The sequence below is a fragment of the Pteropus medius genome, unplaced genomic scaffold, assembly GCF_902729225.1.
Source record: "Pteropus medius unplaced genomic scaffold, Ma_sr-lr_union100, whole genome shotgun sequence".
Taxonomy (NCBI): Eukaryota; Metazoa; Chordata; class Mammalia; order Chiroptera; family Pteropodidae; genus Pteropus; species Pteropus medius.
The window spans coordinates 28440083-28466339 of NW_024354502.1; the positions used below are offsets into that span (position 1 = coordinate 28440083).

Consider the following 26257-nt stretch of genomic DNA (forward strand, 5'->3'; position numbering starts at 1 on the left):
ATAAAAATTCTTAATTTTATAATTAAGAATATAATTTTATAATTAATAAAAATTAAGAATTATAAAACACTTCCCAATGCTTTCAAACATATCAGATGATCTCCCAGTTTCCTATTTTTTTTCTTTGGATATTTCCAAGATCCAGCAATCCTGAATTTCAGTCCTCCAACTCTGATATGGACTGCATTTTCTCTAGGTGGGATGTACAACTATTATTCCGAAACTTCCCTTCATCTTCATCCTGGGAATCTCCTCCATTTCTCTCCTGTGTTAGGCTTACATTTTCCAGAGAACTTCTAAGTTCGTCCCCTCCCTTGTTTTAGAGAAACACATCTTCCAGTAGCATTTTGAGAATGAGTGAATGCAAAGTGAATTATTTGAGACAATGCATACCTAAAGAATACCTTTATTCTTTCTTCGTGCTTGATTTATACTTTGGTTGGGTATAGAAGTGTAGGTTACAATTCATTTTTCTTTCTGAGGTTGTTGGAAAGCCTTGATTCTTTGTCCTTTAGATTCCAGTACTGCTATTCAGAAGTCTAATGTCTGATTCCTTGACATTTCTGAGTTTGACCGATTTCTTTCTCTCCGGAAGCTTTTGAGATCTTTATCTTTAAAGTTCTGAAATTTCACAGTGATGTATCTTGATGTGGGTCTGTTTTTCATTCACTGAGTTGGGTACTCATTGGCTCTTTAAATTTGGAAACCAGTGTAGTTTAGTTCTGGGATTCTATCATGAATTAGTTTTTCTGTTTTCTCTTTTTGCAACTTTTATATGGCAACTTTTATTTAACCTCCTGTGTTTGTATGCAATTGTTTTCATCTTTCTTACTTTCTAATTTTTTGTTTTTCTGTTTTACTTTCTGGTAGATTTCCTTAACTTTATGTTTCTACCCTATTCTTTTCTGTCAACATATTTGTAATCTCCATGAGTTCTTTCTTCTTCTCTTAATCCTCTCTCTCTCTTTAAAGAGTATCCTGGTTTTCTTTTTTTTAATGATCATTATTTTAAAAATGAACACAGTATATTTTTTTCCAATATGGCGGTAAGTTTTTTCTCTCCCTTCATTGTCTCTGTTTCTTCCAAGTTCCTCCCATTTTCTCGCATTTGTTTTTCTTGGTCTTTCTTTTATGTTGGAGGATTCCCTCAAGTAGTTGATGGTCCTCGATGGATGCTTCCAAAAACTTGATTCAGGAAACATACTGAGAGAGGGCAAAGACTATGCACTTGACCAGCAAGGAAAATGGGGCCAGGTTGAGGGTGGGACCAGATATTAATTATTTGATGAATTAATTAAAATATATAATTAATTAAAATTAATTATAGGTAAAGGGGATGTAAAAATGAGAATGACGTTCAGAGAACAGCAGGGAAGAAAAATAGGTAGACACAACATAGTGTGATAAGCATACTTAATGCTCAATAAACATTAATTTAGTGTCTATTGTATGTCAGGCACTATATTAGGCACTTTCATTTTATTTATTCCTTATAATAACATTGTGTTAGGCATTATTATATCCATTTTCATACAAGGAAACTACCAAAACATATGAGTACACAAGTACTATGAAAACAGAGAGGTGAGACCTCTCTTCAGTGCCTTTTTGGCCGGGCACCCAGGGGTATGCTCTCCCTTGCTCAGTGATCCACAGTCCACAGCACTGTAGGTAGAGGCTCTGGCTGGCACAGTAGATCTTGCCTGAAACTCACTCTTCATCCTTGGGCATCAACCGTTTTACCTCCTTCCTCCCAACTCCAAATCTAAGGATAGCATTTCAAGTAGGATCAGAGGAAGAAAATAAGTTCCACAGGTAATCGGCAGTGTTTTTAAGCACTGTCTTCGGCATGTAAAGGACAAAGGGAAAATAAGTCATGAAAACCTTGAACTTAAACTGTCTCAAATCACAGGAAACTCTTAGTTGTCCAGTCCTTCTCTGTCTTGTTTTATTTTTTTCTCCTTTCTTTTTTCTTGTCAATAACAAAAATAAAAAATAAAAAAAATTTACCAGAGTATTGAGATAGTAGCTAAGAAATGGCCATGATGACAGAGGGGCTGAGAGAAGTGTAGAGGTAGGGGGAGTCAGGTTTAGAGGAATTTTTTCAGAAAGGCTAATTAGTTGTCCCCCAGAGAGGGATCAAGGTGATCACGATGGGTGGATTGGGAGGAAACACACACACACACACACACACACACACACACACAACCCCCTCTGAACTTAATTAGTTTTTAAAATTGTCTTTGAAACAGGAACTTGCCTTGGGTCTCCTGAACCGAAGAGCACAGGCCTTGCCTTCCTCCTTCTGGCAGTCACCTTGTCCTCCGAAGCTATCTCCTTTGTGCAGAGAGCCCTGATCTTCCACAGCTGGGGCGGGGTAAGTGGAGGCCGCAGGCCACAGGGGCTCCCTGGGAGCTCCTTTCACTTTAGTTACCTAAGGATTAGGTAGAGAAGGTTTTTTGTGGAAGTGGGAACCCGAACTCCTCATGTATTAAGAAAAGGAGGTGGGGGTGGAGTGCAGACAAGCGATTTTGCCAAATTACAAATGGAGTGGACTAGATCCAGAACAATTCCCAAGAGAGGTCCTCCCACACCCACAGGAAAGCCAAAAAAAGGCTTGAAATTCAAATTATTTTTGGTGCTTGGAAGATGAGAGGGGAGTAAGAGAGGGCAGTGCTAGTAAATAGGAACTGAAGGGGAAAGAAAAAAACAAAAGGCTCGGTTGGTATTTTTCCTAAGGAACAGCACGGGAGAGCACCAAACATTATCAGAAATGTAGCTGGACTTGAATAATATTTTTTATTTTGTATCCATAGGCTTGACTGTAAAGGAGAATATTCACAAATTTTCTATATATTTGGTTTCTGCACTGAAAGTAGTGGCTGCTGCCCCTCTCCTTTTTTCAGCCTCTATTTTTGAGGACAGAGATGTTTTGCCCACAATGTAGCTACATACTCTCTCTGCTCCTCTCAGACCCATTTCCTTGCCCTGGTTTCCTCCAAAACTGTCCTCCTTTCATGAACGTTGTCCGCCCTTTTTTTGGTTGTTTCTGCTTTTGGTAAGAAGGATGGAAAAAATGTGGGGAGTGATATCAAGATGGACACCATGATGAGAAGTGAGAAAGCAATAATTACCTTTGAGAATTAGGTAGAGGGGGAAATAAAAGACCCTGTTTTCTGTTTGATTGTACTTTAGTCTTTCCAGGTCTGTTTCTTTCTCATCTCTTAAAAAGAATCATTTGGATTAGTTATGATTGCCAGAGAGATACTGGACAGCCAGTTAAATTTGAATTTCAGATAAGCAGCATTAGAATAACCAAAAATATGACATTACAATTCTGAGTATTTGAGTTAGTTCTTAAATCACCTTACTCCGGTGATATTTAAATAATAGGTACCCACAGGGTGCAGAGTTTTAAGGGAATTAGTTTCTTGATCTGCCTGATATGGAGTGAGAGCCAGTTCACACTGGGTTTCCTCTGTTCCTACCTCTCCTTCCACACTAGTCTTCTCTCATTTCTAAAAAAGGAAAGAAAGGCATTGCCTTGTTTGTAAAAATCTCTGAGGCCAAGACAAAGGACAATTAGAAATATTTGTATTTGTGTTGGGAATGCAAAAGCCTTTTATAACAGACACAAATCATTTCACAAGTTAGGTGGTTTCCAATTTATGGCTTTCCATAAAATTTGGAGAAAAACCTAATTAGGTTGACCACTGATAGATAATTACAACCACTTTTTAAAAATAGACTTTGCTTTTTAGAGCAGTTTTAGGTTGACAGCAAAACTGAGCAGAAAGTACAGTTACCATATGCTCCCTGCCTCCACACACGCACAACCTCCCCACGGGATAATTTTTGAAGGAAGAGAAGATCTCTAAGTGATACCTGACCTATGACTCGAAGGAATTCAAAGAATTGAATGACATTGTCAGATTCAGCCCTTCTGAAAAACAAATTTCAAGTTCCCTGGCAATGGTGGATTGGCTAGAAATTTTCACATACGGTTTGTATTCATAAGCAATTGAGTCATTGCAGGCCCCTCTCTGAAGCCATAAGCCCAGAAATATGTCCCAGTTTTCCTTCTTGTCAGCCCTGGACATTGTCATAACAAAGCTCCTATGACCCCATCTACTTGTTAATGTGAACAAGGTTTCTCAGTGCCTGTGCTCATAAAAGTGAGAAATAAGGATGATACTGATGTTAAACCAGCTCATTCTTACAATAAGTAATTTTAATTGATGGATATTTGAACTAATTACACATATATGTAAATATATAAAAATACATTATATTTAACAATCAATCCTTAGCCATTTCATTAAGAGAATAATTTCCAATAATATTTTACTGTTATATGTTTTATGATCAATAAAATATATGTTTATCTTGTTACTAATAATAGTAATGATGAAAGTCTCAAAGAAAATTTTAACAATGAGAGACTTAAGGTCACAGAAATTTTATTTTTTTAATTGTAAAATAAACCTGCATGTGCATTCTTGTTTCAGAAAATATGATAGGGTAATCAATTAAAGATTATCAAATAACAAATGATGTCATAAAAATATATGACATTTGAATACAAACTTTTAAGAGAAGTAGAACGTAAATATAGTTCAGGGAGAAAAGGGAATTATTTAACATTCTGACTGTTAAAGAACTGCTCGTTTATTTTGAAAAAGGAATGATGGTGTCGAATTACTATGGTACTTAGATTCTATTGGATACACTTAAAGTGATATAACAGTTTTATTTTAAAACATTCCATGTTAACAAGCTGCAGAATACATCCTTTGCAACCACTCAAACTTATGATTAAAAATTACAGATGTCAACTTAAAAATGTGCAAAGGGATACCTAGTTTTCCAGCATTTTTTAGGGGGTGTAGTGAAAAAAAGTTTGAAGACCACTGCTTTATATCATCCTCTTACTGACATTTCTGCTCATAATATAGTACTTATAGTTCCAGATCCTTTGCAGCTTTGGACAGAAAAAATTGTAGGCATCATTCAACCTATAATTTCAGAGGTTTCTTCATCCAAAGTTCTTTCTCGCTTCCACTCTGAACTGGGTGGTAGCTACAGGGTCATGGTACGAAGGCTTAAATTGGAGAAACCAGAAATAAATCAGCCCCTAGACCTCACAGCTGAACTATTTCAAGAATATGCAGTTACATTTCAGTGGCTGTGATTTGACTCATGGTGTACTCAGTAACATATAATTATGAGATGCATTCTAACGGACTTCTACTGTAATGCATGCTCGTCACCTTCTGAATACAAAGGAGCCACAGCAGGGTTTTATGGTAACTAATTGAAATGATCTAACCAACTCTGATGTGTACCCTGTCATAGGAAAGTGATTTTCTCACATACCAGCTGAGGTTCTGGTAGAGTTTCTCCAAGTATTAAAAACTTTCTTTTTAAGGAAAGCAGAAAAATGGATGGAAGCAACCATATGCTCAAATGGCAGAGGAAATGGACGTGGGAAAGCTATATAATAGGGATTGTAGCAGTTGAGGTAGGAGAAAAATGAGGCACTGCTCTTCCTATCAGAAATTAAAAATGTTAGTTCACCACAATTTAAGTATTGCCAGCCAATGTGTGAAACTGCTTAACCAGTGTGTTGGGTTTGTAGGTAGTGATGCCGTAGTTAATCTAGGGTCAGGAGGGGTATGTCTCACCACAAGTGATTTTTAAAAATAGATAACATCTATTTAAGCTTTATTTTTTTTCTTTAATTAAACCTTTATTTTGAGATAATTATAAATTCACATGCAGCTGTAAGAAATAATTCAGAGAGATCCTGTGCACCCTTTATCCAGTTCCCCACAACAGTGGCATCTTGTAAACCATAGTACAATATCACAACCACGATATTGACACTGACATAGCCAAGAGACAGAAAATTTCCATCAGCAGGAGGGTCATGTGTGGCCCTTGTACAGCCACCTACACTCCCCTGTTACACAACACCCTTCTTAACTCTTGGAAATTACTCAGCTGTTCTCATAATTTCTCAAAATTTCTATAATTTTGTCATTTCAAGAATGTTATATAAATGGAATCAATCATACTGTACATAACCTTTGGGACTGGCTTTTTTTTTCACTCAGCACGATTCTCTGGATAGTCATCCCAGTTGCGTGTATCGATAGTTCACTCCTTTCTATCGCTGAATAGTATTACATGGTATGGATCCACTACAGTTTATTTAATTGTTCACCAGTTGAAGGACATCTAGGTTGTATCAAGTTTTAGCTATTATCAATAAAGCTGTAACAAACATTCATGTACACATATTTGTGCGAATTTAAGTCTTCATTTTTTCTGGGATAAATGCCCACAGTGTAATTGCTGGGTCTTAACGATAGTTGCATGTTTAGTTTTTTAAGAAACACTGTCAAACTGTTTTCCAGAGGAGCTGTACCATCTTACATTTCCAACAGCAATGTACCATGATCCACTTCTCTTTATCCTTACCCACATATGACATTGTCATTATTTTTTATTTTAGCCATTCCAATAGGTGTGTAGTGATATCTCATTGTGGTTTTTCTCATTGTGGTACAATATTTCTTTTTATCTTTTGATTTTCCCCCCATTTTTATGGACATATAACATTTTATTAATTTAAGATGTATAAAATAACTATTTTATATATGTATATGTTATAAAATTATCACAATAAGTTAACATTCGTCATCTCACACAGTTATAGATTTTTTCTTGTGAGGAGAACTGTTAAGATCTACTCTCCTAGCAACTTTCAAATATACAATACAGTATTGTTAGCTATAGTTAGCATACTGTACATTACATTCAAAGAACTTATGTATATTATAACTGGACTTTTGTACCTTTTGACCACCTTCATCCATTTTACCCACCCCCACCTTCTGCATCTGGCAACCACCACTTTGTCTTGTTTCTATTTTTTTTTTTAAGATTCTACATATAAGTGAGATCATACAGTATTTGACTTTCTCTGTCTGACTTACCACTTAGCATAAGGCCCTCAAGTTCCATCCATGTTGTCACAAATGACAGGATTGCCTTCTTTTTTATGGCTGAATAATATATATATATATTGGCTGAATAATATATATATATATATATATCACATATATATATATCACATTTACTTATCTATTCATCCATCGATGGACACTTAATGAACACCTAGGTTATTTCCATGTCTTGGCTATTGTGAATAATGCTGTAATGAACATGCAGATGCAGATATTCTCTTTGAGATAATAATTTTGTTTCCTTCAGATATATACCCAGAAGTGGAATTGCTGGATAATATGGTAGTTCTGAGGAAAGTCCTTACTGTTTTCCATAGTGGCTGCACCATTTTACATTCCCAACAACATTGCACAAAAGTTCCCTTTTCTCCACATTCTCACCAACGCTTATCTCTTGTCTTTTTGATAACGGCCACTCTAACAGATGTGAGGTGATATCTCATTATGGTTTTAATTTGCACTTCCCTGATGATTAGGAATGTTGAGTATCTTTTCATATACCTGTTGACCATTTGTATGTTTTCTTTGGAAAAATTTCTTTTCAATTTCTCTGACCATTTTTAAAATCAGATTGTTTGTTTTTTTTGTTATTGAGTTACATGAATTCTATACATAGTTTAGATATGAATCCCTTATCAGATATATGATTTGAAAGTAGTTTCTCCCATTCCATAGGTTGCCTTTTCATTTCGTTGACTGTTTCCTTTGCTGTGCAAAAGCTTTTTAGTTTGATGTAGTCTCACTAGTTTATTTGTGCTTTTGTTGACTTTCCATTTGGTGTCAAATCCAAAAAATCATTCTCAAGACCAATGTCAAGGGGCTTACCCACTATATTTTCTTCTAGGAGTTTTATGATTTCAGGTCTTCAATATTTTTAATTTAAACAGTTTTCACAGACTTCATTTGTAAAGTTGTTTAAAATAATGAAAAACTTTTTATTATTAAGCAAAATATACATAATGTATAAATATAATATTTAAAAAATATAAAAGAGGGTGAGTGAATCCTAAGGCTCCTCTTACTACCTCAGAGGTGATCTCCTCCCCAGAGGCCTCTACTCCTACCAGTAAACCACATGAACATTTTCCACCTAAAATAAAAGCACTGATCACAGTTCAATCACTTCTTCCTACTCCCAAAAGTCATCACCAGGAATGATGAAGACTGTCTTGACCTCTGGGAGGTCTTTCCCTTTCTTTGTTGTCAGCTAATCCATTTCAGAATACAGGAATGAACTGAAGAAAGTAATTTTCCCTTCTATCCCCTCCCTTCCTCCATCTCCAATAGTTTTTCCATTCTCCTGCTGTTTCTAACCTGCTGAGGGCTAGGAAACCACATAATTGGACCTTTGGAAAGTAGATATTCAATCAGAAGCAAGCCTAAGAAAAGCTCTTCTTAATTTAGGGAATTTGGCTACTCAGAGGCCTTTCCCCTCTCACCTTCTGCATTTGGAGTTCTAGTCCAGAGACTGAAGTTGCCAGAAGGGTAATCTGTAGATAAGGGTCATGTTCTTGTATATGTCTTTTCAGCAAATCAGGACTGTGGCATCTTCTGACATCAGATGCTTGAGGGTGCATTTGGCTATTTATCCAATTAGAACATTCACAGGATCAGTAAGTCTTAGGTGTAAGGATAAATTTAGCTTTTTATAGTCTAATTACTAAATGAAGGAGTTAAGCTGGACTGGGTTTAATTCTCCAGCCTCATGTTACACTTAGTTTGAACATAGTTTGAAAGATATGTGGAGTCATTATACAAATTATGATGAAATTTGAAAGAAGATTCCTGAGCAAATTACTTGTCTCCAGTGACTCATACTGAGTTTCACTAGGTCTCAGGGTTCATTTAAGCTGCTAGTCAGGTTTTGTATATCTTTTCCAGTGGCAGGAGTTTTAACATGAATGGATACAAAATTGGCTAAAATTTTTTAAACAAATAGATCCACAGACTGACAGGTATTTTTAATTTGAGGATAAAGCTAGGTTTATGGTGATTTTTTTTTTCTTAATCACAAAGCAGCTATGAGATCTCTGAGGTACTTTTAAATTAAAAACTATTTGCTTGTAAAACTAACATTTTCTCCTCTGATCATAAAATAATACATGCTTATTGAAGGCTACTTGAATAATTCAGAAATAAAAAAGACTTTTAAAAATCACCTATAAGCTAGCACTCAGATAATTGCATTTTAAGTTATATTCTTGAAAACTAAATATTTTTATTATTAAACACACATACTTACAAATTGATTATCTCTGGAGAAGAAAACAGTGTTTGGGAGACATGAGTGGAATAAATATTTGTTTGTTTTTACTCTTTTGTACCTTTTGAACTTTGTACTGTGTGCATGTTTTTTCTATTGGCAAAATAATAGAAAGATGTAAATCTATCTTTCCAAATATCATTTCTGCTTTTTTTGGTTTTGTAATAATCAGCTTGTGTTGAGAACCACTGATGTAAAATAAAGGTTAACCCACTTCACCGACTACCATAGGCATCTCTTGGAATAAACTGGATGGAGTTTATTCCAGCTAACAACTTTGACTGTGTTCACCCGTAAGTATTTACTAATAGTAGTGCCCATGTAGGCTCAGAGCCGAGGAAATGAATTATGTAACTAGTCTAAGCAAAAAAATAAAGTTAACTATACTACTAAAACATGGTCATGGATTCAAAGCTAAGGTATCTATTCATTCTCTCTCTGATTCCACAGGCCCAGCTTTTCCCAAATAACCACAGGGCATCACTGGGGATGCTGGAATCCTATCAGTGCACTGTACTTATTCAAAATGATGGAAAAACAGTGCCATCAGCATGAATCAATAGGGATGGTGCATTTAGCCAGCAGACTGTTATTTCTGGAGACAGGCTGTGCACTCAGTTTTGAGGTTTATATTAGTATCAGATTTAGCAGGATAGTAGTGTTTTCCAAACTTTGTTGCTAGAAAATAATTTTGGCATGTTTATATAATATATGTATATATGTATGTGTGTGTATGTGTATCAAAAATACTATAAAAAGAATAAAAAATAAAAAATAACAATACTACAGAATGGCTGGCTTAAATGACAAATTTATTTTGTCACAGTTCTGGAGGCTGGAAGTCTAAGATCAGGTTGCCAGCATGGTTGGATTGCGGTGAGAGTGCTCTTCTTGCAGATGTCTGCCTCCTTGCTGTATAGTTCACACAGCCTTTCCTCCGTAACTGTGGAGAGAGGGGAGATCTTTTCCTCTCATAAGGCCACCAATCCTATTAGATTAGAACCCCACCCTTATGATCTCATTTAACCTTAATTACCTCCTAAAAGCTCTATCTTCAAATGCAGTCTCATTGCCAGTTAGGTCTGTAGCATGATTTTGGAAGGGAGGGGCATAATTCATTGTGTGTGTGTGTGTGTGTGTGTGTGTGTGCGCACGTGCGCACGCACACACACACACAATTTATATTTTACAAGTTTTGTATATAAACTTCCAGGTGTTCCACCAAATTTTTATCTTTTTTGATTTTACTTTATTGCTGTTCTGTACTTCTGTTTTCCTTGCCCTATAAACAAAATTGCCAAAGTTTCTTTCACTCTCCATATTTTTTATTCTTAAGGCTCTGAGAATTTGAGTTAAGAGAGAACCCTGAGTGTTAAACAGAGATCACTGAACCAGGATTCAGAACTCATGGATTCAACTCATGACTAGCTACGTGATTCTGAGATTGTATCTCTCTCCTTTAAACCTAAATTGTTTCACGTGTAAAAAGAGTTTAAGAATCTATAATCCATAAGGAAAAAAAAAAGGATCTATAATCCTGTGAAAGCAGGAAGAATAGTTAATAATTTATCACATAATGTTAGCTCTCTGTAAGTAAAATGTCAAATGAAATTCAAAGATTTTACTGCAAGGGTATGATATGATACTGATTCTTTAAATTTAACAGACATTCACTGTACTTACCATGTGCCCTAAAAACATTAACTTACTCAATCTCAACAACAATGGTATGAGATAGGTTACCTGTTATCACCACCTTACCTGTTTTATAGAAACAGAGAGAGAAGTAAAGTAACGTGTCCACAGCTATACAAATAATTAGTGATAGAGTTAGGAGTCAAATCCTGGCAACTTGGCGCTAGAGTCCAGTTTCTATGCAGTCACTATGAAACTGCTTAATCACTTCTAAACGTGTCACTTCCTTGCTCAAAACCTTCATTGGCTCTTGATGCCTAAAATAATAAGTACAATTCATTAGCTTAGCAACCAAGAAACATCAGCTACCTGTTTCCTTGTTTTGTTCCCCGTTAAAATCCATGGAGAACATGCTTAACTGGACCAGTCACACTTACTTGAATGGATTCCTGCCTCTCTGCTTTGCTTTTGACAATCCACCTATTCTCACCCGCTTCTCGACCTCCTATATCTTACCATTCCTTTAAGGTCCTTCCAAAGTGCCATCCCCTTCATACATTTTCTTCTGCACCTTTCAACCCCAGCTTGTTGTGATTTCCCATGGAATTTTATCTTTTCTCTTCTCTCTGCATGTATCATGGCTTTTATGGTAGTTATTTCTGTATATGTTATATTCCCTCCTTATTAAATGATGGCCTCAAGGGAGGGCTGCAATATGCTTTCTCATAGAGCTTTTATATTTTTTATTAAAAATTTAAATCATTATTGTTCTTTTCTCATAACTAAATGTATGCATATTTATTGCAAAAAAATTAAATGTTACAGAAATACATCTCTTAGAAAGTGAGATCCCCTGTTATAGCCTTCCCTTCTCTGCCCTAAGGGAACTGTGGTTAATAGTTTGGAATGTAGTCTTCTAGACTTTTTTCATGTAATAAACACATATAATTTTTATTTATGGAAATGGGAGTATACTATACGGACTGCTCTGTACCTTTTTCTATTTAAAATATTTAGTATTTTTCATATAGAGATATGTCCCCTTCTTTTTTAACAGCTACATAGTATAAGACTATATGGATATACCAATACATATCTGTTCAAGCCTTTGTTGATGAGCAGGAGTACGATTTCCTATTTTCGCCATTATGAACAATGCTGTAGTGAGTGTGTACGTATTTCATATATATATATATATATATATACTTCATGTACACACATATACTCCATATGCATCTCCAGATGACTTTGTGTAGGGCATATACTTGTACATAAAATTGCTAGGTCAAATGGAATGGAGATTCTAAATGATGATAATTATCAAAAATGTGGAGGAGAGTTTTGGTTTATGTCTTTCTGTATCTTTAATAAATTCCATGGGTAAGAGGGCAGACTGCAGAGGTTTGTATCTAGGCTTGGTCTCTGTGTCTTAGTCACTTCATCTACAAAATGGGTCAATAAGAGCACTTTGCTTCTAATGTTGTAAGACTTGAAAGAAATAATACATATAAAGCAATTAGCATTAAGTATCTAGAAAATAAGTAAATGTAAGATATATGGAAGGAAACATGGTAACAGGTTTCGATAATTATTTGTTGAATGAATAGGATTGATTAGAAAATAGCAGTTTGGGGAATCTTTCTGGAAATGGACAGTACTTTGCCATTGAAATCAGTAGTAACTATTTATAAAATGACCAGCTAGCATTAGAGGTGCAATGTGTGGCCTTGGACCAATTTATCTCTGTACAAAATTAACTGGCCTGAACCAGGATCAACCAATGACCTTGGACTCTCCATTCCCACACTTTTTCCAACAGAACTAACTGGCTGCAGCTGCAGCCTGGTACCTTATACAATGGGTATCTCTAAGGACAGAGAATGATGCAGTTCCCTGGAGGGCACCCTGGCTCACCACTGAAGGTTATTAGGTTATCCAGTCACCCAGCCATTGACATTAAAAATTAATAGAATGTGCATAAATAAACGGCTAGAGTAAAAGGCTTTCTGTTTAGATTCTTAGATTCTGGGCCCGACGTTTCCATCTTCATGGAAGAGTTTCTATATCAATATTAGAAGATTCTGGGAGTAGTCAACCCTGAGTTCTAGAACCAATTCTGCCACTAACTAGCTGCAAAACCTTGAACAAATTGTTGAACCTCATCTTGCACTAATGCAATGAGGGGACTGAAATAGCTGATGTGAAAGGCACTTTTTGACAGTCCTTTCCCTACAGGCAGTCATATTTTCAGACATCAAGGCTGTTTATTGTACTAAAAAAAAACTCTAATGCATAAAATCAGGCAATGGAATACTTTTAAAATGTGTCAGTCATGAGTCGGCAAAAGGACTCTACAGCAGGGCGCAGCATCAATTGACACCTACTCTGTGGTGCCCACTACAGGAGAAGGTAGCAGGAGGTCCTCTAAGGAAGCACCCGGAAATCCAAGGGTAAGGAAGTGGAATCAGGGCAGAAATTGCAGTTTAACTGGGGCCAGATCCTGGCCAGGAGCAAATGTGGCAGAAAATGGGGCTTCTAGTGAAGTATGAGAATTGCCTAAAGTACACTGATGACCCTCCCCCTAGCCCAACATGTTCTTGCCCTCCACGACTGCCATCTTCTCAGGCCCACCTCAAAACCCACCTCCCTCTTGAGAATCCACCTCTACCCCACACAGAGACATATTGCTCCTCTAAAGGCTGACAGTACTCACTCTCTGTGCCATTCATTCTCATGGCACTTCCAGAAGGAATATAAGGCTGCCTCGACTTTCCGAACCCTTAACGAGACCCAAACCCTTCAGCTCCTCTTTGCCTCCCAGGCATCCAATACGGTAGTGCTCAGGAAATATTTGTGGCTCTGTGATTGAGTGACTCAGGCAGGCCCAACAGGGAGCAGAGTATTATGGTTTTAATATGAACCATACCATGAAATCTGAGACCTTGACATCACTATTCCCACTGGAAACCATCAGTTCCAATAGGATTTGCTTGGAGTTGAGTGGAATTTTGTTTTTCATGCTGGAAACCATAATCTAATTTTTAAATTAAAAAACATTTACATAGCACCTACTTCATTTTTGACAGTAATCTAAACACTACAAACGTTAACTCACTTACTCTTCATGATGTAGATGTAGAAACTGAGGCACAGAAAGGTTAAGTCACTTGCCCAGGGACCAAAACTAGTAAGTGGCAGAGGTGGGATTCATATCCCGGCCATCTGTTCAGAGAACATGCTCTTCAAAATGCTATGCTGCCTGAAATTTATGAGTGGTAAAAATCTTCATGAGCAAAAAAAAAAAAAAAATTGACGTTGATGTATTTCTGAAATGTTTTTTTTTTTCTTGTGTCCCCTTTCCTTCCTCATTCAAAGCAAAATGTTCAAAAGCAAACAGCCTTTTTTCACACCTGAGGGAGCAGGGTGGCTCATTTTTGCTTTGGCAATCAAAATGGAAGAGGAAACGTGTGTGGTTTCATCACTGGTGCTTTCGGGGTGTGTGCTGCGTGTTGTCCTGCCTCCCCTCCTGGCTCATCTGGCTCGGACTCCTACCCGCAGGCTTGTTGCCTCAGGTCCTGGAGACTTTCCCCAACAACAGTGGGATGAAGACTCGCTTTTCTGTCTGCCTTTCCCCAACAATAGTGGGATGAAGACTCGCTTTTCTGTCACTCCGGAATATCCGGTCCCTATTTTAGATCCCCAAGGATCTTCTTTTACCCCCCTCTCCCTCAAAGTCTGGTAGGACTCAGACCTTAATAACTACATTTGCATCAGAATCCCCAGAAAATGCATTTCACAGATTCTCCATTTCAGGGCGAATCCACTAACTTTCTATGTTTTGGATGTTGATTGCCTGTCTTTATGTATATTTAAACGTCTATCTCCTCACGTGGGAGGCCAGCTTCAGAACCTGACAGACCTGCCATTGACTGACTGTGGAACCCAGGGCACATTTCTTCACCTCTCTGAGTCTCGGTTTCCTCATCGTGAACGGGATGGATACCCATAGGGCTGCTCTGTGGATCAAATGAGATAACGCAGAGGCTGCACCGGCACACAGTAGTTCTCTTAGGTTCTCTTTGGGAATATTTACTTAATGCATGCTTGTCTGTTTCCCATTTATTTTCTAGAATAGCCTCCCGCTCTGAGGGCAGGAAGGGCCATACTCCTTGCGCCATACTCTGAAAATGTCCCGTATCCCCTTTAGAACATCCTGCCCCACAAGGCTCCTCGAGCACATTCATGACAACCCTGGAGATTCTGCGCTTCTTCTTTTGACCCTAATCCTATACCTAATTCCGCAGCTCCAGAAAGGCAAATGCTCAGGAGCCAAGAGAGGCCCTGCTGAAGTCGCTAGGTGAGGCTTAGGGAAGAAGAAATGGGGATAAAGCTGGAGCCCATGCTCTGGCTCGCCTCTCTCCTTCGAGGATGCCTTCGGCCCCCGGCTCTTTTCCCGCTGCGGACACCTGCTGCCCGGGGCTCGGCGTCCGAGGCACGGCCTCCCCGCGCTTCCCGGGTGCCACCTGCGCCGCGGCAGACGCCCGAGAGATGGTTGGGGGCCGCCTCCCCGGCGCCCGCCCCGCCTCCTCAGCGCAGCCCGCCGCGCCCGGCCGCGCCCCCTCCCACCCCGCTGCGCCCCGGCACCCCTCTCCTCCCCCAGCGGGCTCGGCGGAGCATTGTACTCACATCCGGGGCTGGGTTCTGCTTTAATGTGAAACGTAATTAACCCGGAAAAAAGAGCCGAGAGACAAGAGAGAAGGAGGGGGCGGGGTGGGGGGAGAAGAGCGAGAGGAGCGAGAGGCACCGAGAGTTTGGCCGCGAGATAAAGAAATCCCCCGAGAGCGCCGGCCCCGCGGGCCGGAGGGGCGCGTGCTACCCCGATGTAACCCCCGCACCCTGCCCGAGCCCCGGCCTCTGCACGGCGGGGTAAGTTGCGTGCCCTCGCGGGCCCGGGAGCAGAGAGGTGCAGAGGGGCGCGCGGGGGCAGGCGCTGGCTGGGGAACTCGGGGGCGCGCAGGCGGGGCTGAGTGCGCCTGCCCTGCCGGCCACGGCCGCAGTGGGGGTCGCCGAAGCCCCTGGCTCCCTCTTCTAGCTGGGGGAAAGCCCGGAGGGCAGCCCCTCCTCCACACCGCTGGAGCGTCCGGGGTGGCCAAGGTCGCCACCGCCAGGGGTCGGGCTGCGGGGGTGGGGCCGCAGAGAGGGTGGGGGCGGGTGTTCTGCTGAGCTGCATTTTCTCACGTTTGCAGCGGCGAAACTTCTCTGCGGGTTCTGGCGCTTGGGGCAGTGGCCCCGCAACGACTGCCCGGGCTGCGGGTAGGGCAGGAGAGCAGAGAACGTCCAGGCAAGTCTCTTGGGCACGGATTGGGCCGTGGAGACTCAACTCTTTTCCCCGATTACCTTATTGCAGGACAGGCCTAGTATGCTTCCGTAGGGAGATCTCTCCTTTGGGTCAACCTGGGCCCTCAGGCTTCTGGAACTCTAGGCTACGTGGGGGTGACTTGAAGGAAAACTTCTAAAATGCAGGTTCGGTGCCAGATTGGGAATGCACCTCGAGGGGAGCTGTAGGTCTCTCTCACCAACTTCTTCCTCACCTTACTCGCTTCCCTTTTCTACTCCAGTTCTCTCCAGTTCTGAAGACTGTTATTTCATCAAATTAAAAAAAAAAAAAAAAGAGGAAAGGGGAAAAAAGAGGCCTTGTAAGGAAGGAAAATTGTCCAGGCATGTCCTCCACTTCAGCCTTACACATCTCCTTCCTTAGGCTAGCCCAGCCCCCAAGCCTTTCTGCTTAGGATTTCCTTCCTTCTTGATGAGTGTGGGTTCAAGCTGTGTCTTCCCCTTCTAATTCCTCCCACCCCTCCTTTCTTTAGGACTGCAAATGGGTTTTTTTCATAGGAGAGTTAGAAGAGGGAAGGGGAAAGCATTCTAAGAGGACCGCCAGCTGTGGCTGTTGGAGGCATCTCAGCCTGCTGAGTGGTGGTTGCACTTGGGCTGAAGTTCCAAAATTGTGCTCATGTTGTTCTTAATATATCTAAATTAATCCCCTGTTTCCTTCTTTCTGGAACTTCATCATTTTTCTTTGTTTGGTGGCAGAGCCTTCAGAAACAGTAAAGCCGAAGATCTTGAAAGAATAGAAATGTTTGTTTTCTATTTTATTTGCATTCAGTTGGCATATATTGGTTATAAGGACATGAAGGGCAGTGAACAAAATGCAGCCTCTGTCTTTAGGGAGCTTCCAGTCTTTAGATTCCTAGAACACAAAGTCGATTACTCAAATAAAGATCGGTATGCTTTGAGTAACCAGAAGAGGCTTTTAAAAAGCATTATTATCATTTCAGATATTAGCTTTCTCCATGTGTGCCACTTGAAGGCAGATGACTTTTGTCATAGTGAAAGTATAGCTTGTAGTCTAGACTCTGTGGCTAGCCCAATGTATGATATCTACTAGGTGATGAGTAAATGTTTGTTGAGTGAATGAATGACTGCAAGCATATGAATTGTTTGCACCTGTGCAAAGAGCATTGTGGCAGTGCTTCCAGTCTGTAGAAATTCAGTCTACCAAGCTGGTTCATGATGATTTATTCTGCATGTTCCTTTAGACCTAAGTCACATGTCTTATTTGTAAGCCCCACTTTTTACAAAGTGTGGCACTCCTTGTGGAGTTCTAGCTAGCTGATGATGGGAGCCTTGCTCACTTCACAGATGGGTAATCACCTAGGTATTGACTTGGAAACCACCTGTTCTTTGGTGGAGAGTTTGTAAAACGTTCTTTTCCCCTGTCGGTGCTTTCTTCTCCTGTATAAGGAAGTAGGGTCTGCGAATTGCATCATGTCATCATAGGGAGCTGAACTGTGTTATATTACCTTGATATTTTACCGAAGTTAAAATAAATCCTGAAGACATGCAGGTTTTGGTTGGTGCCTGCCAATGGATAGATTCTGCAAAAGTGGGAATGGAAATGCATCAGCCTTCCTCCTGCAGAGCAGCCTTCTTACAGGCTTGCTGGGTGCTTGCTGAAAGTTCTGGAACACTAGGAAGACCTGAGCAACAGGAGCAAGGTCTTCATTGTGCACATCCAGCTGGGACTTCATTGATTTCCTGGCTTCTTCATGGAGCAGGTGGTTATACCCTGGTAAAAGGCTGGAATACCTCATATTATATCTTGCTATGGGCCACAGTACAGTAAGTATTCTCATTCCTTGAAACCACTAAGGTATTGTTTACTTTGTCCAATATAGTCCTAGAGCTTGGAAAAGATGACCTGGGAGCTGGAACATTGTGCTTCTGTGCCTCTTCTCTCTTCCCACCATGAGGAGTTTGGGTTGCCTTACTTTCAGTTTTCCATCTGCCTTAGCTGAATAGGACTCTGGCAATCTAATCTGTTAGGCTTTGCAAGGGAAGGAAGCAGAGCAAATATTATAGTGTGACAGCCTATGGGAAGAAGAGAATCCTAACCCTGCCCAATATAAGCCCATCATTGAGCCAGGGTATTGGACTGGGTGGGGAGATAGTGCGGCTGAGAGGTGGGAAGGATGTGGTCCCTTCCTTCCCGTTGTGAAGAGGCCTGTGCATGGTGCATTGGGACTCTTAATTGGAAGACTCCCCTTTGACCTTTATTCTAAATCTTGAGTTACTCTGTTCTCCCCTCCTCTGGTCCCTTCTGTTAAACTCGTCCAATCTTTTGGGCTCTATAACTTCTTTCTGAAAACTCCTTCCCTGCCCTGGCCTCCATTGATTGAGTGACTTGCAGAGGATTAAAGGCTGGATTGGGCTTTCTCACCATGGAAGTCCCAGCCCTACTAGTGCGGGAGCTCCTGACACTGCCCGGTGTGGGCAAAAGGCTTTCAGGTTTGGGTTTGTAGTGTGCCTTTCTGCCCATAGAGTCTGGCAAGCTGAGATAAAGAGAGTGGGAAGCTAGGTCTGCTTGTCTTTAATGCTCCTGGGAAACATTACAGTTAAAATGCAAAGGCTGATACTGCCCGTTCCATCAGCTTAAGACTCAAATTTGACCATTCACTTGCAAAGTGGCTCTCTGCTTTTGCGATGCTCAGAGCTGGAATCATCTGGGTTCTGTTAACTTTCAGGGTAGCCTGTCCAAAGTGGAGTCTGTGGATCTCTTGGATTTTTTTTTTAAACCTCTTAGAGAATTTTAGAGATGTAAAATATGATGGTTCTTGGAGTAGAGGCAAGAGTAAGTGAAATTTATGCCTTTCCTTGTGAGGGATCCCAGTGTCACAGCCTTTCCGTTGATATTTGCTTATTGATATTTGAGGAGTAGAGATGGCCCCTGCAGATGCCTGCTCTATATTGAGCAGCTTTGTTATAGTCATAATCATATACTACTTGTTAGGTACCACCCACCCACTCAAGCACCCCTCCCCCTACACACACCTTAACAACATTTGCCCAGTGCTTACTCTTTACCAGATCTCCTGTTAAGTACTTTTCACACATTATTTCATTTAATCCTCACAGCAATCTTTGAAGTAGGTACAGTGATTCTCCCCATTTTGCAAATGAGAAGATTAGAAGAGTTCAGGCGCCTGTCTGATTCTACAACCCATGCTCTTTCACTTCACTGTACAACATCGATGGGTAACTGAAATCAGCATACCCGTTTTCATGGTCATCTTCTTGCAAGAGTTTCATCAAAAGCACTCGTACCGATTACTGTCACCTGCACATCTTCCTTGTCACTTCCGGCCCCTCCTCTTTCCCTAAATCCATGGTTGTGAGCACATGCCTTTAGACAGATACACTTAGTCCATTTACACTTTCCCCTGGCACTTCCCAAAAGGCTAATAGAGAGGAGAAATAATGATGTTTTCATTCTACTGCCCACGTTTCAGTGGCTGACATGGTTAAGTTTCAAATGAAGATTATAGCTCCTGGACTCCTATGCAACTATTACTAAGAAGTCCCAGAGTGAAACTGAATTCATCGTGCCTTCTAAGTGGAGAGACTTAGATGATTCTGTAAGGTGGAGATCTCAGTTTTTACAGATTGTGTAAACCCAGTGTGGCAGCTCACCCGCACTGGTGATTTGTCTGGAGGAGGTGGTCTAAGGAGCCTTGAGCCATGGCAGGCCTTTGTTTCCTACTCGCTCCAATGACCATATTTTCTCTGAACTTAGATGAGGCTGCTGTGAAGAAAGGTCATGAGTGTTTAAAATAGTTTGTTGTTTTTGGCGCCTTTATTGCAGTGGTATCAGTGTTCAGTTACTCCTGCCATTGCCGCAATATTTTTTCCCTTAAAAATTCCTTGAGTATCTCTATTCAAAGTTCTGGTGTCCAGTGGGGACTGGGCTGTCCTTGTCAAGGAGGAACCTTTTCTTAACCGCCCTGTTGCTGTAGATGTTTGCATCCCTCACCCTGCTCTTCCACTGGGAACATTTTTTTAGCACATTCCCTTCTGTCTCACATTATTCTCCTGCCTTAGACTATTTGGAGTTTGCTCTGATGACATTTTCAAAAAGGAATAATATTGTAACAGTAGGAAGTAGATGCTCTCATACTTCCTAAGTTATCATCTTTGGCTCATTCTCGAGGATGTGTTCTGAAATAGCTGTGCTTGTGTTTTGTTCTTCTGGTTTTTATTGAACCTTTGGTATTGTTGAGGTTCTGAAATACACGCCTCTGTGCACTGCAGTTTAAACATAGGTGAGTGCTCTGTTTACATGGCCTATGCATGTTCTAGCAATAGTTGAATGCCAGCTCTTAACCTCCACTCCCTAGTTCCTGTCTGCTGTATTACAGTCCTCGCTGAGACCTCTGATGTCATTTTCCGATAAACTTTCTCCTGTAGAAATTTAGCAATTTTCTGTTGGTATCCCTTTTGCTCACCGGCTGATGCTGCTGTCTCCAGCTCCCACCCTAGGAGTGGGTAATAAGATAGGAATTGCACTACTGTGTGCACCACTACATGACAAAAAAATGCCATCCTGACTATTTTCTGGAATAAAATCTCTTAAATTCCCTGTCCTGCCAACAGAGTAATGTGAAAGAAAAATCTCTAAATTTAAAAAAACAACTGAATTAAAAATTGTTTGAATTGTCAGAGGTTATAGTGGATTGCTTCATAATGGGGCCCATACCATTTAAGGCTTTATCTCTGTTGTTGCTTTCTTTCATTTTTATATATCTCAAAAATGGCAGAATGGCCGGGCAGATGTATCTCCCTTATTTTAATCTATTCTTTCCCATATCTCCAAACTACATTGAGATCTTAAAAATCAAGACCTCCAATATAGCAAACCACAGCTTTCATGACAGTGCTATAGCTTTTCTTTTCTTTTCTTTCTTTCTTTTTTTAAATCTACTTTTCCACCTCTTCATTTATCTGTCCAGCCATTTATTTTAAAAATGTCAATCCCATCTCCTAAGTTTCAGGAAGGAAAATTTCACTGGTGGTTTTTATCAGGGCCTCCTTCTTTTTCCCAGAGTGCTGGGCTTGGTGTGGCTCAGGAGCTGTAGCAGTGGAGAAATAGAGGCATCAACTTGGGTGTGAATACTCAGCCCCAAGAATGGGGGCTCCTTTTAGGAAGACCAGGGAGTAAGGAACCAAACCCACAGGGGAAAGAATGAGCCTTTCTAAGATGATGTTGCAATAGGCAGTAGGACACCTAACTAGAATGGAGGATGCCAAAGCTCTCTGGGTAGAGACCTGGCTCTTGGGCTGCTGTGGTGGGTGGGATATTGCTTTATTAGATTTAAGACTTTGACACACCAAAGAAGTCCCAAGAGACCTATAATTTAGGCAAGTTTTTGCTTGTTTGTGAACTCTGGAGACTTGAGAAATATATTTTCAGCTTCAAAATGTATATGCTGCGGATTGAGGTGTGTGTGGAGTTAAATAGCTTTCCCTCCTGCTAAATAAAGTAACATATTCCCTGTAGAAAATTTGGGAAATACAGCAAATATATAGAAGTAAGTAAAATTCACCAATAACCCGTAATTACTGTTAATATTTTGGTGTCTGTATGTCTTTTTCTAAATATAGAAATACAAAAATAATATTTAGGGGGTTGAGATCATATTACATCTTATCAGGATATGGAGAGTTTCTCCCTAATTCATTAAAAATGACTCGAAACATAGTTTTTAAATGATTGCATAACATTTCCTTATGCAAATGTCCTATAATCTATTTAACTCCCTAATCATTGGGATGTTCAGGGCATTTCCAACTTTTTGTTATTATAAATTCTATTGCAGTTCCTATCTTTTTAATCTTTATTGCATCTTTGTTTATTTACTTGGATAGGATCCTAGAAGTCGAATTACTGGGTCAAAGGGTATAAACATTTTTAGCTCTCTTGTTACATATTGCCAAATTGCTTTCCAGAAAGGTTCCTACTCTTGTCCCCGGTGTATAAAAATCTTAGGGAAACTTTTCAAGTAGATGACACTTGTTTTAAGCAGCAATCTTGTCTTTTTTTCCTCTCTGCTGCCTCTGTCTTTCATCTGAGTATGTTCTATTTTCTTAGGGTCTTGGTCCCTTTTGTATATTATGAGCCTGATAAGGATGTCAGTTGCTTCAGTTCCTAGGGGACAGTTTTATTCTTGGCTCGAATCGCTTCCAGTGATGGAAGCTGAGGCATTGAAATGGACAGTTGAGATATTTTGGACAAAGAAGTCTCATGCCAAAGTAGGCAGCCACTGACTCTTTTTCTCGTGAGCTCTATCTGGTCTACTGGCAGATGTTGGCCAGGAATCTGAGTTTAATTGACATTTAAGTTAAATGCTGCTGATCAATGAGTAACTCTGTGCAAATTCACTTTTTTTCTTTAAAGTTTCATTTTTATACAAATTAAGTACTTAATATATTTTCATTCACAATACATACTTAGGAATTTATATAGTGAAGAAATCTCAATCATATAAAGCTTCTCTCTTTTCCATTTTACTTTAAATTAAAATACATTATTTAGTTATTTGGATTATGTGAGGCCATGTTTTGGTTTGGTTTGATGGTGTGTGTGTGTGTGTATGTGTGTGTGGGTGTAGTGTGTGTGTGAGAGAGGAGAGAGAGAGAGAGAGAGAGAGAGAAATTAATAAATATTGCGTGCACACATCATTTTGATTTTCATTTAACAAAGTCCAGGAAGGAAGATGGAGCAGAAAACAAACATGAAAAAATATTCAACCTCACTAGGCATCATTATATATTTAAAACTAGTAACAGTTTAAGATAATGAGAACATTTAATGTGTGTAAGAATATAGCAATGGTAATAATATATTGCTAGCTTCAATGTAAACAAAATATTTTTAGAAACCAATTTTATAGTAGGTCTGAAGAATTGTAAAGGATCATAAGCTATAATCTAGTATATTATTACTTGGGATTTATGCTGTTTCCATGTAAAAGAAACAAAACTTGAAAATATAAATTTCAGCATTATTTATAATAGTGAAAAATTGGATGTAATCTGTCTAATCAGAGAAAAATGGTTAAGTAAATTATAGTAAATCCAATCCAGTAATGTTATGCAACTATTAAAAATAATGATTACTAAGACTGTAGCAGCATGGAACATGTTTATAATATAATTTAAAAATTTATAAAAGATGATTATGCAGACGGGGGCATGAAAAAGCCTGCAAAAATGAAAAGATCACTAGAGCACTCCTTTTAAAATGCCACTTTTGTTGTATTGTGAGTTTTACACTAAACATGGAAAACACTAGGGAGTTTTGGCATGCTTTGGAAAGATATAGGGTGCTGAGTGGGGTGGACGAAGGTCCCTTTGTACACAAGATGTTCTGTGCTCTTTGTTTTCCGTGTGTTGTGAAGGCGAAGAAGCTACTTGCTGGATGGTTTTATTATGGTATTAGAGCAGAGATGAAGAGGCTGGCCTGAGAGTCGGGTATCTGGTGCTCTAACCCAGTGAGAACACTTTGTACCTTATCCCAGGAGATGGGAAAGAATCATTGTCAGGGTATGGGGCCCAGGACACATGGTGGAGGTGGTGGGAACTCCTGAGATAAACCACTCAATGTCACCCTCTACTCAATATTTTTATACTGGGGAACTTGAGTTAAGATGAAATTTAAGATAACAAGTGATTTTAGAGTCAGTAAATAGGCAAAAACTGTATAAATAGAGGGATGATTTGAGAGTTGGAAAGGACATTTGGAAGCGTTGCCTTGCTCGGGCAGTTTTGGGGTCACAGTATGTGCGCACATCAGGTGAGTCCCCCGCCTTAAGTACCAACTACTAGCATTTCTTTTTTTCCATTCTCTGCCCAGTTGTTGGGGCTGGGCCTGGGCAGGGGCAGTGTTCATTGTATTAGATGGGCCTCTCTGGAAAAATGAGGAGGAATCAGCAGAGACTTGGAAGATAATAGTGACAGGTTGAAGAGGAAGGGAAAGGATTGCGGGGCTGGAGCAGCAGGCTCTCTGTACCAAATCTGAGCAGCTGTTGTGAAAAGGGCTATACGTATGGGATCATAATGAAATATCTGTCAGAGTTTTGGGGCTTAGGACCTCAGGTTTGTTTTGTGCACTGTCTTTTGGAGTATGTCTCCTGCTAATTATAACCACATGTCTGTGTGATGCTTGGTTCTCCTGCAGCCGATCCTTTCCCCCACCTCCCACATTCTTGATGAGCTCTGTGACTCAGCGGCTTCTTAGGGCATCTGAGCAGCCTTTTTTTTTACCCCCCTGAGGATAGAACCACAGTCAGGAGATGTTGTAACCATTTCTTCTTTTTATTCTTTCCTTTTGGTACATGAGGGTCTTCTCCTTCCCATGGTCTTATGCAAATGGGAAGCCCCCTCAACAAAAATAGGCTGTTGGAGGATCGTAGAAAGAGTGTCTTCTCTAGCCTCTGACTTGAGAAAAAGACAGGCACTGATTAATCTTGTGGGCTGAAAAGGGAGCATTTGAAAGCCTGCATGACGTTGGATGCCTTGGATGCCGTCCTTACCAACTGGGTCCAGAGATAGGCTTTGTTATCCCACTGTCTGCAGTTTATTTGCTTTTTCTCTTAGAAATGTCCCAGGAGCAGCAACAGCCTTGAAACCCCTAGAAATTCTGTCTCTCTGGTTGGGCTGGCATCAGGGAAATTTGCTGAGTTTTCTTAGGGGACGAGTGAGCTCCCTTATCCTGACCAGACAGCTGCACTCTCACCAAGAGGCTGACCCAGCCTTTCTGTGGGGGACTCCTGTTTTCCCCCTTTTTCCTGGGAGGAAGCTGCATCCCCAACCAACAGCGGGCCTCTTGCCTTCCCATCTGTGACCTAGTGTCTGTGAGAAGACAAAATTTCTCCCCTGGCGTTTGTTCCTAACTCCTGGCTAATATCTACCTTTTTCCCTTTCCTGTACTCACACTTGCTCCTTTGTGAAACTGAAGCTGGGATGGAAGCTTAGTTCAGGAAGGCACTGAGAAGTAAGGGATCTGGCTGCAGGTATCTGACTGATATGAGGCTATTTTGTGCAGGATGTTCATTCTTTCAATTACAGGTGGCCTCTGGGTAACAGCAAAATGAACTAAGTGAAGCTGGGGCTGAGGGATGTGCCCTGCCACGAGGTTCCAGGAGCCTCTCAGATTGGTTCCTTGGTCCTTTCATGGATCTAGAGGGGCTGTTCTTTATGACTGAATTCTGAGATAGTTTCTTTATGTATAAAATTAGGTTATGACCTACTTTCCAAGGCTATTGTGAAGAGTAATAATAATATCTAGTGTTTATGAAGTGCTTAATGTGTGCCAAGCACTTAAATCTCACCAAAATCTTATTAGGCGCAGGTACTGTTATTACACCCATTTTATAGGTGGAGAAACTGAGTTGCAGGAAGATTAAATAGTTTGCGGTCATGAAATAAGAAGCCAGAACAGGAATTGGAACCCAGGCCCCTGACGGACCCAAAGCCTAGGCTGATATCTTTTATGTATGTAAAGTCGCCCAATGCTCTGCTTGGCACATAAAGAGCCTCAGGAAAGTTAGGTGACACGTGTTAATGGGTTTCCATGACTGCTTATGGAACGAGATCAATAGAGATTTCCAGAGTTTGGTTGGGGTGGAACATTTGGTGCCCTGGGGAAGGAAGCCGGCGAAAGTGCTACCCCAACTTCTTGCAGAGGTGAGTCGAGCCAGAGTGAGGTTCCTGCAGGTCCTGAGGCAGGGTCCTTCTTCTGACTGGCACCTCCCTCCCTCCTGCCATGCAGGGTGATGTGAGCAGAGCCCAGGAATGCCTTATGTGGATCGGCAGAACCGAATCTGTGGGTTTCTGGACATCGAGGAGAATGAGAACAGTGGCAAGTTTCTGCGGAGGTACTTTATTCTGGACACCCAGGCCAACTGCCTTCTCTGGTACATGGACAACCCCCAGG

At 40.4% G+C, this 26257-nt stretch overlaps 2 protein-coding genes across 7 annotated transcripts in view; one reads left to right on the forward strand and one right to left on the reverse strand.

The window, feature by feature from the left end:
- Positions 1–2254: 2254 nt before the first annotated feature.
- The window catches only part of PLEKHA2 (pleckstrin homology domain containing A2), a 68156-nt gene continuing 44153 nt past the window's right edge, over positions 2255–26257 (forward strand). The window contains exons 1-2 of one of the 4 annotated variants that reach the window (XM_039853523.1): positions 2255–2377; positions 26093–26256. In XM_039853523.1, the coding sequence (XP_039709457.1) occupies positions 26116–26256 (141 nt within the window). In that variant the 5' untranslated portion in view covers positions 2255–2377; positions 26093–26115. Of the gene's footprint in view, positions 2378–15706; positions 15856–16175; positions 16271–26092; position 26257 lie in introns of those variants that run through there. The other 3 variants (XM_039853524.1, XM_039853521.1, XM_039853522.1) reach the window with 3 other exon arrangements.
- LOC120595422 (translation initiation factor IF-2-like) lies at positions 10086–16776 on the reverse strand. Of its 3 annotated transcripts, none has more exons than XR_005650821.1 (3): positions 16521–16776; positions 11056–11246; positions 10086–10237 (listed from the first exon to the last, which is right to left on the reverse strand). XR_005650821.1 is itself a non-coding variant. In XM_039853525.1 (3 exons), the coding sequence occupies exons 1-3, from the start codon at positions 16157–16159 to the stop codon at positions 11190–11192; spliced, it is 1092 nt and encodes a 363-aa protein (XP_039709459.1). In that variant the 5' UTR covers positions 16160–16180; the 3' UTR covers positions 10086–11189. The 3 variants fall into 3 exon arrangements, 1 of the variants encoding a protein (XP_039709459.1); XR_005650820.1 differs by having other exon boundaries at positions 16327–16776; XM_039853525.1 differs by lacking the exon at positions 16521–16776 and adding exons at positions 14849–14945; positions 15222–16180 and having other exon boundaries at positions 10086–11246.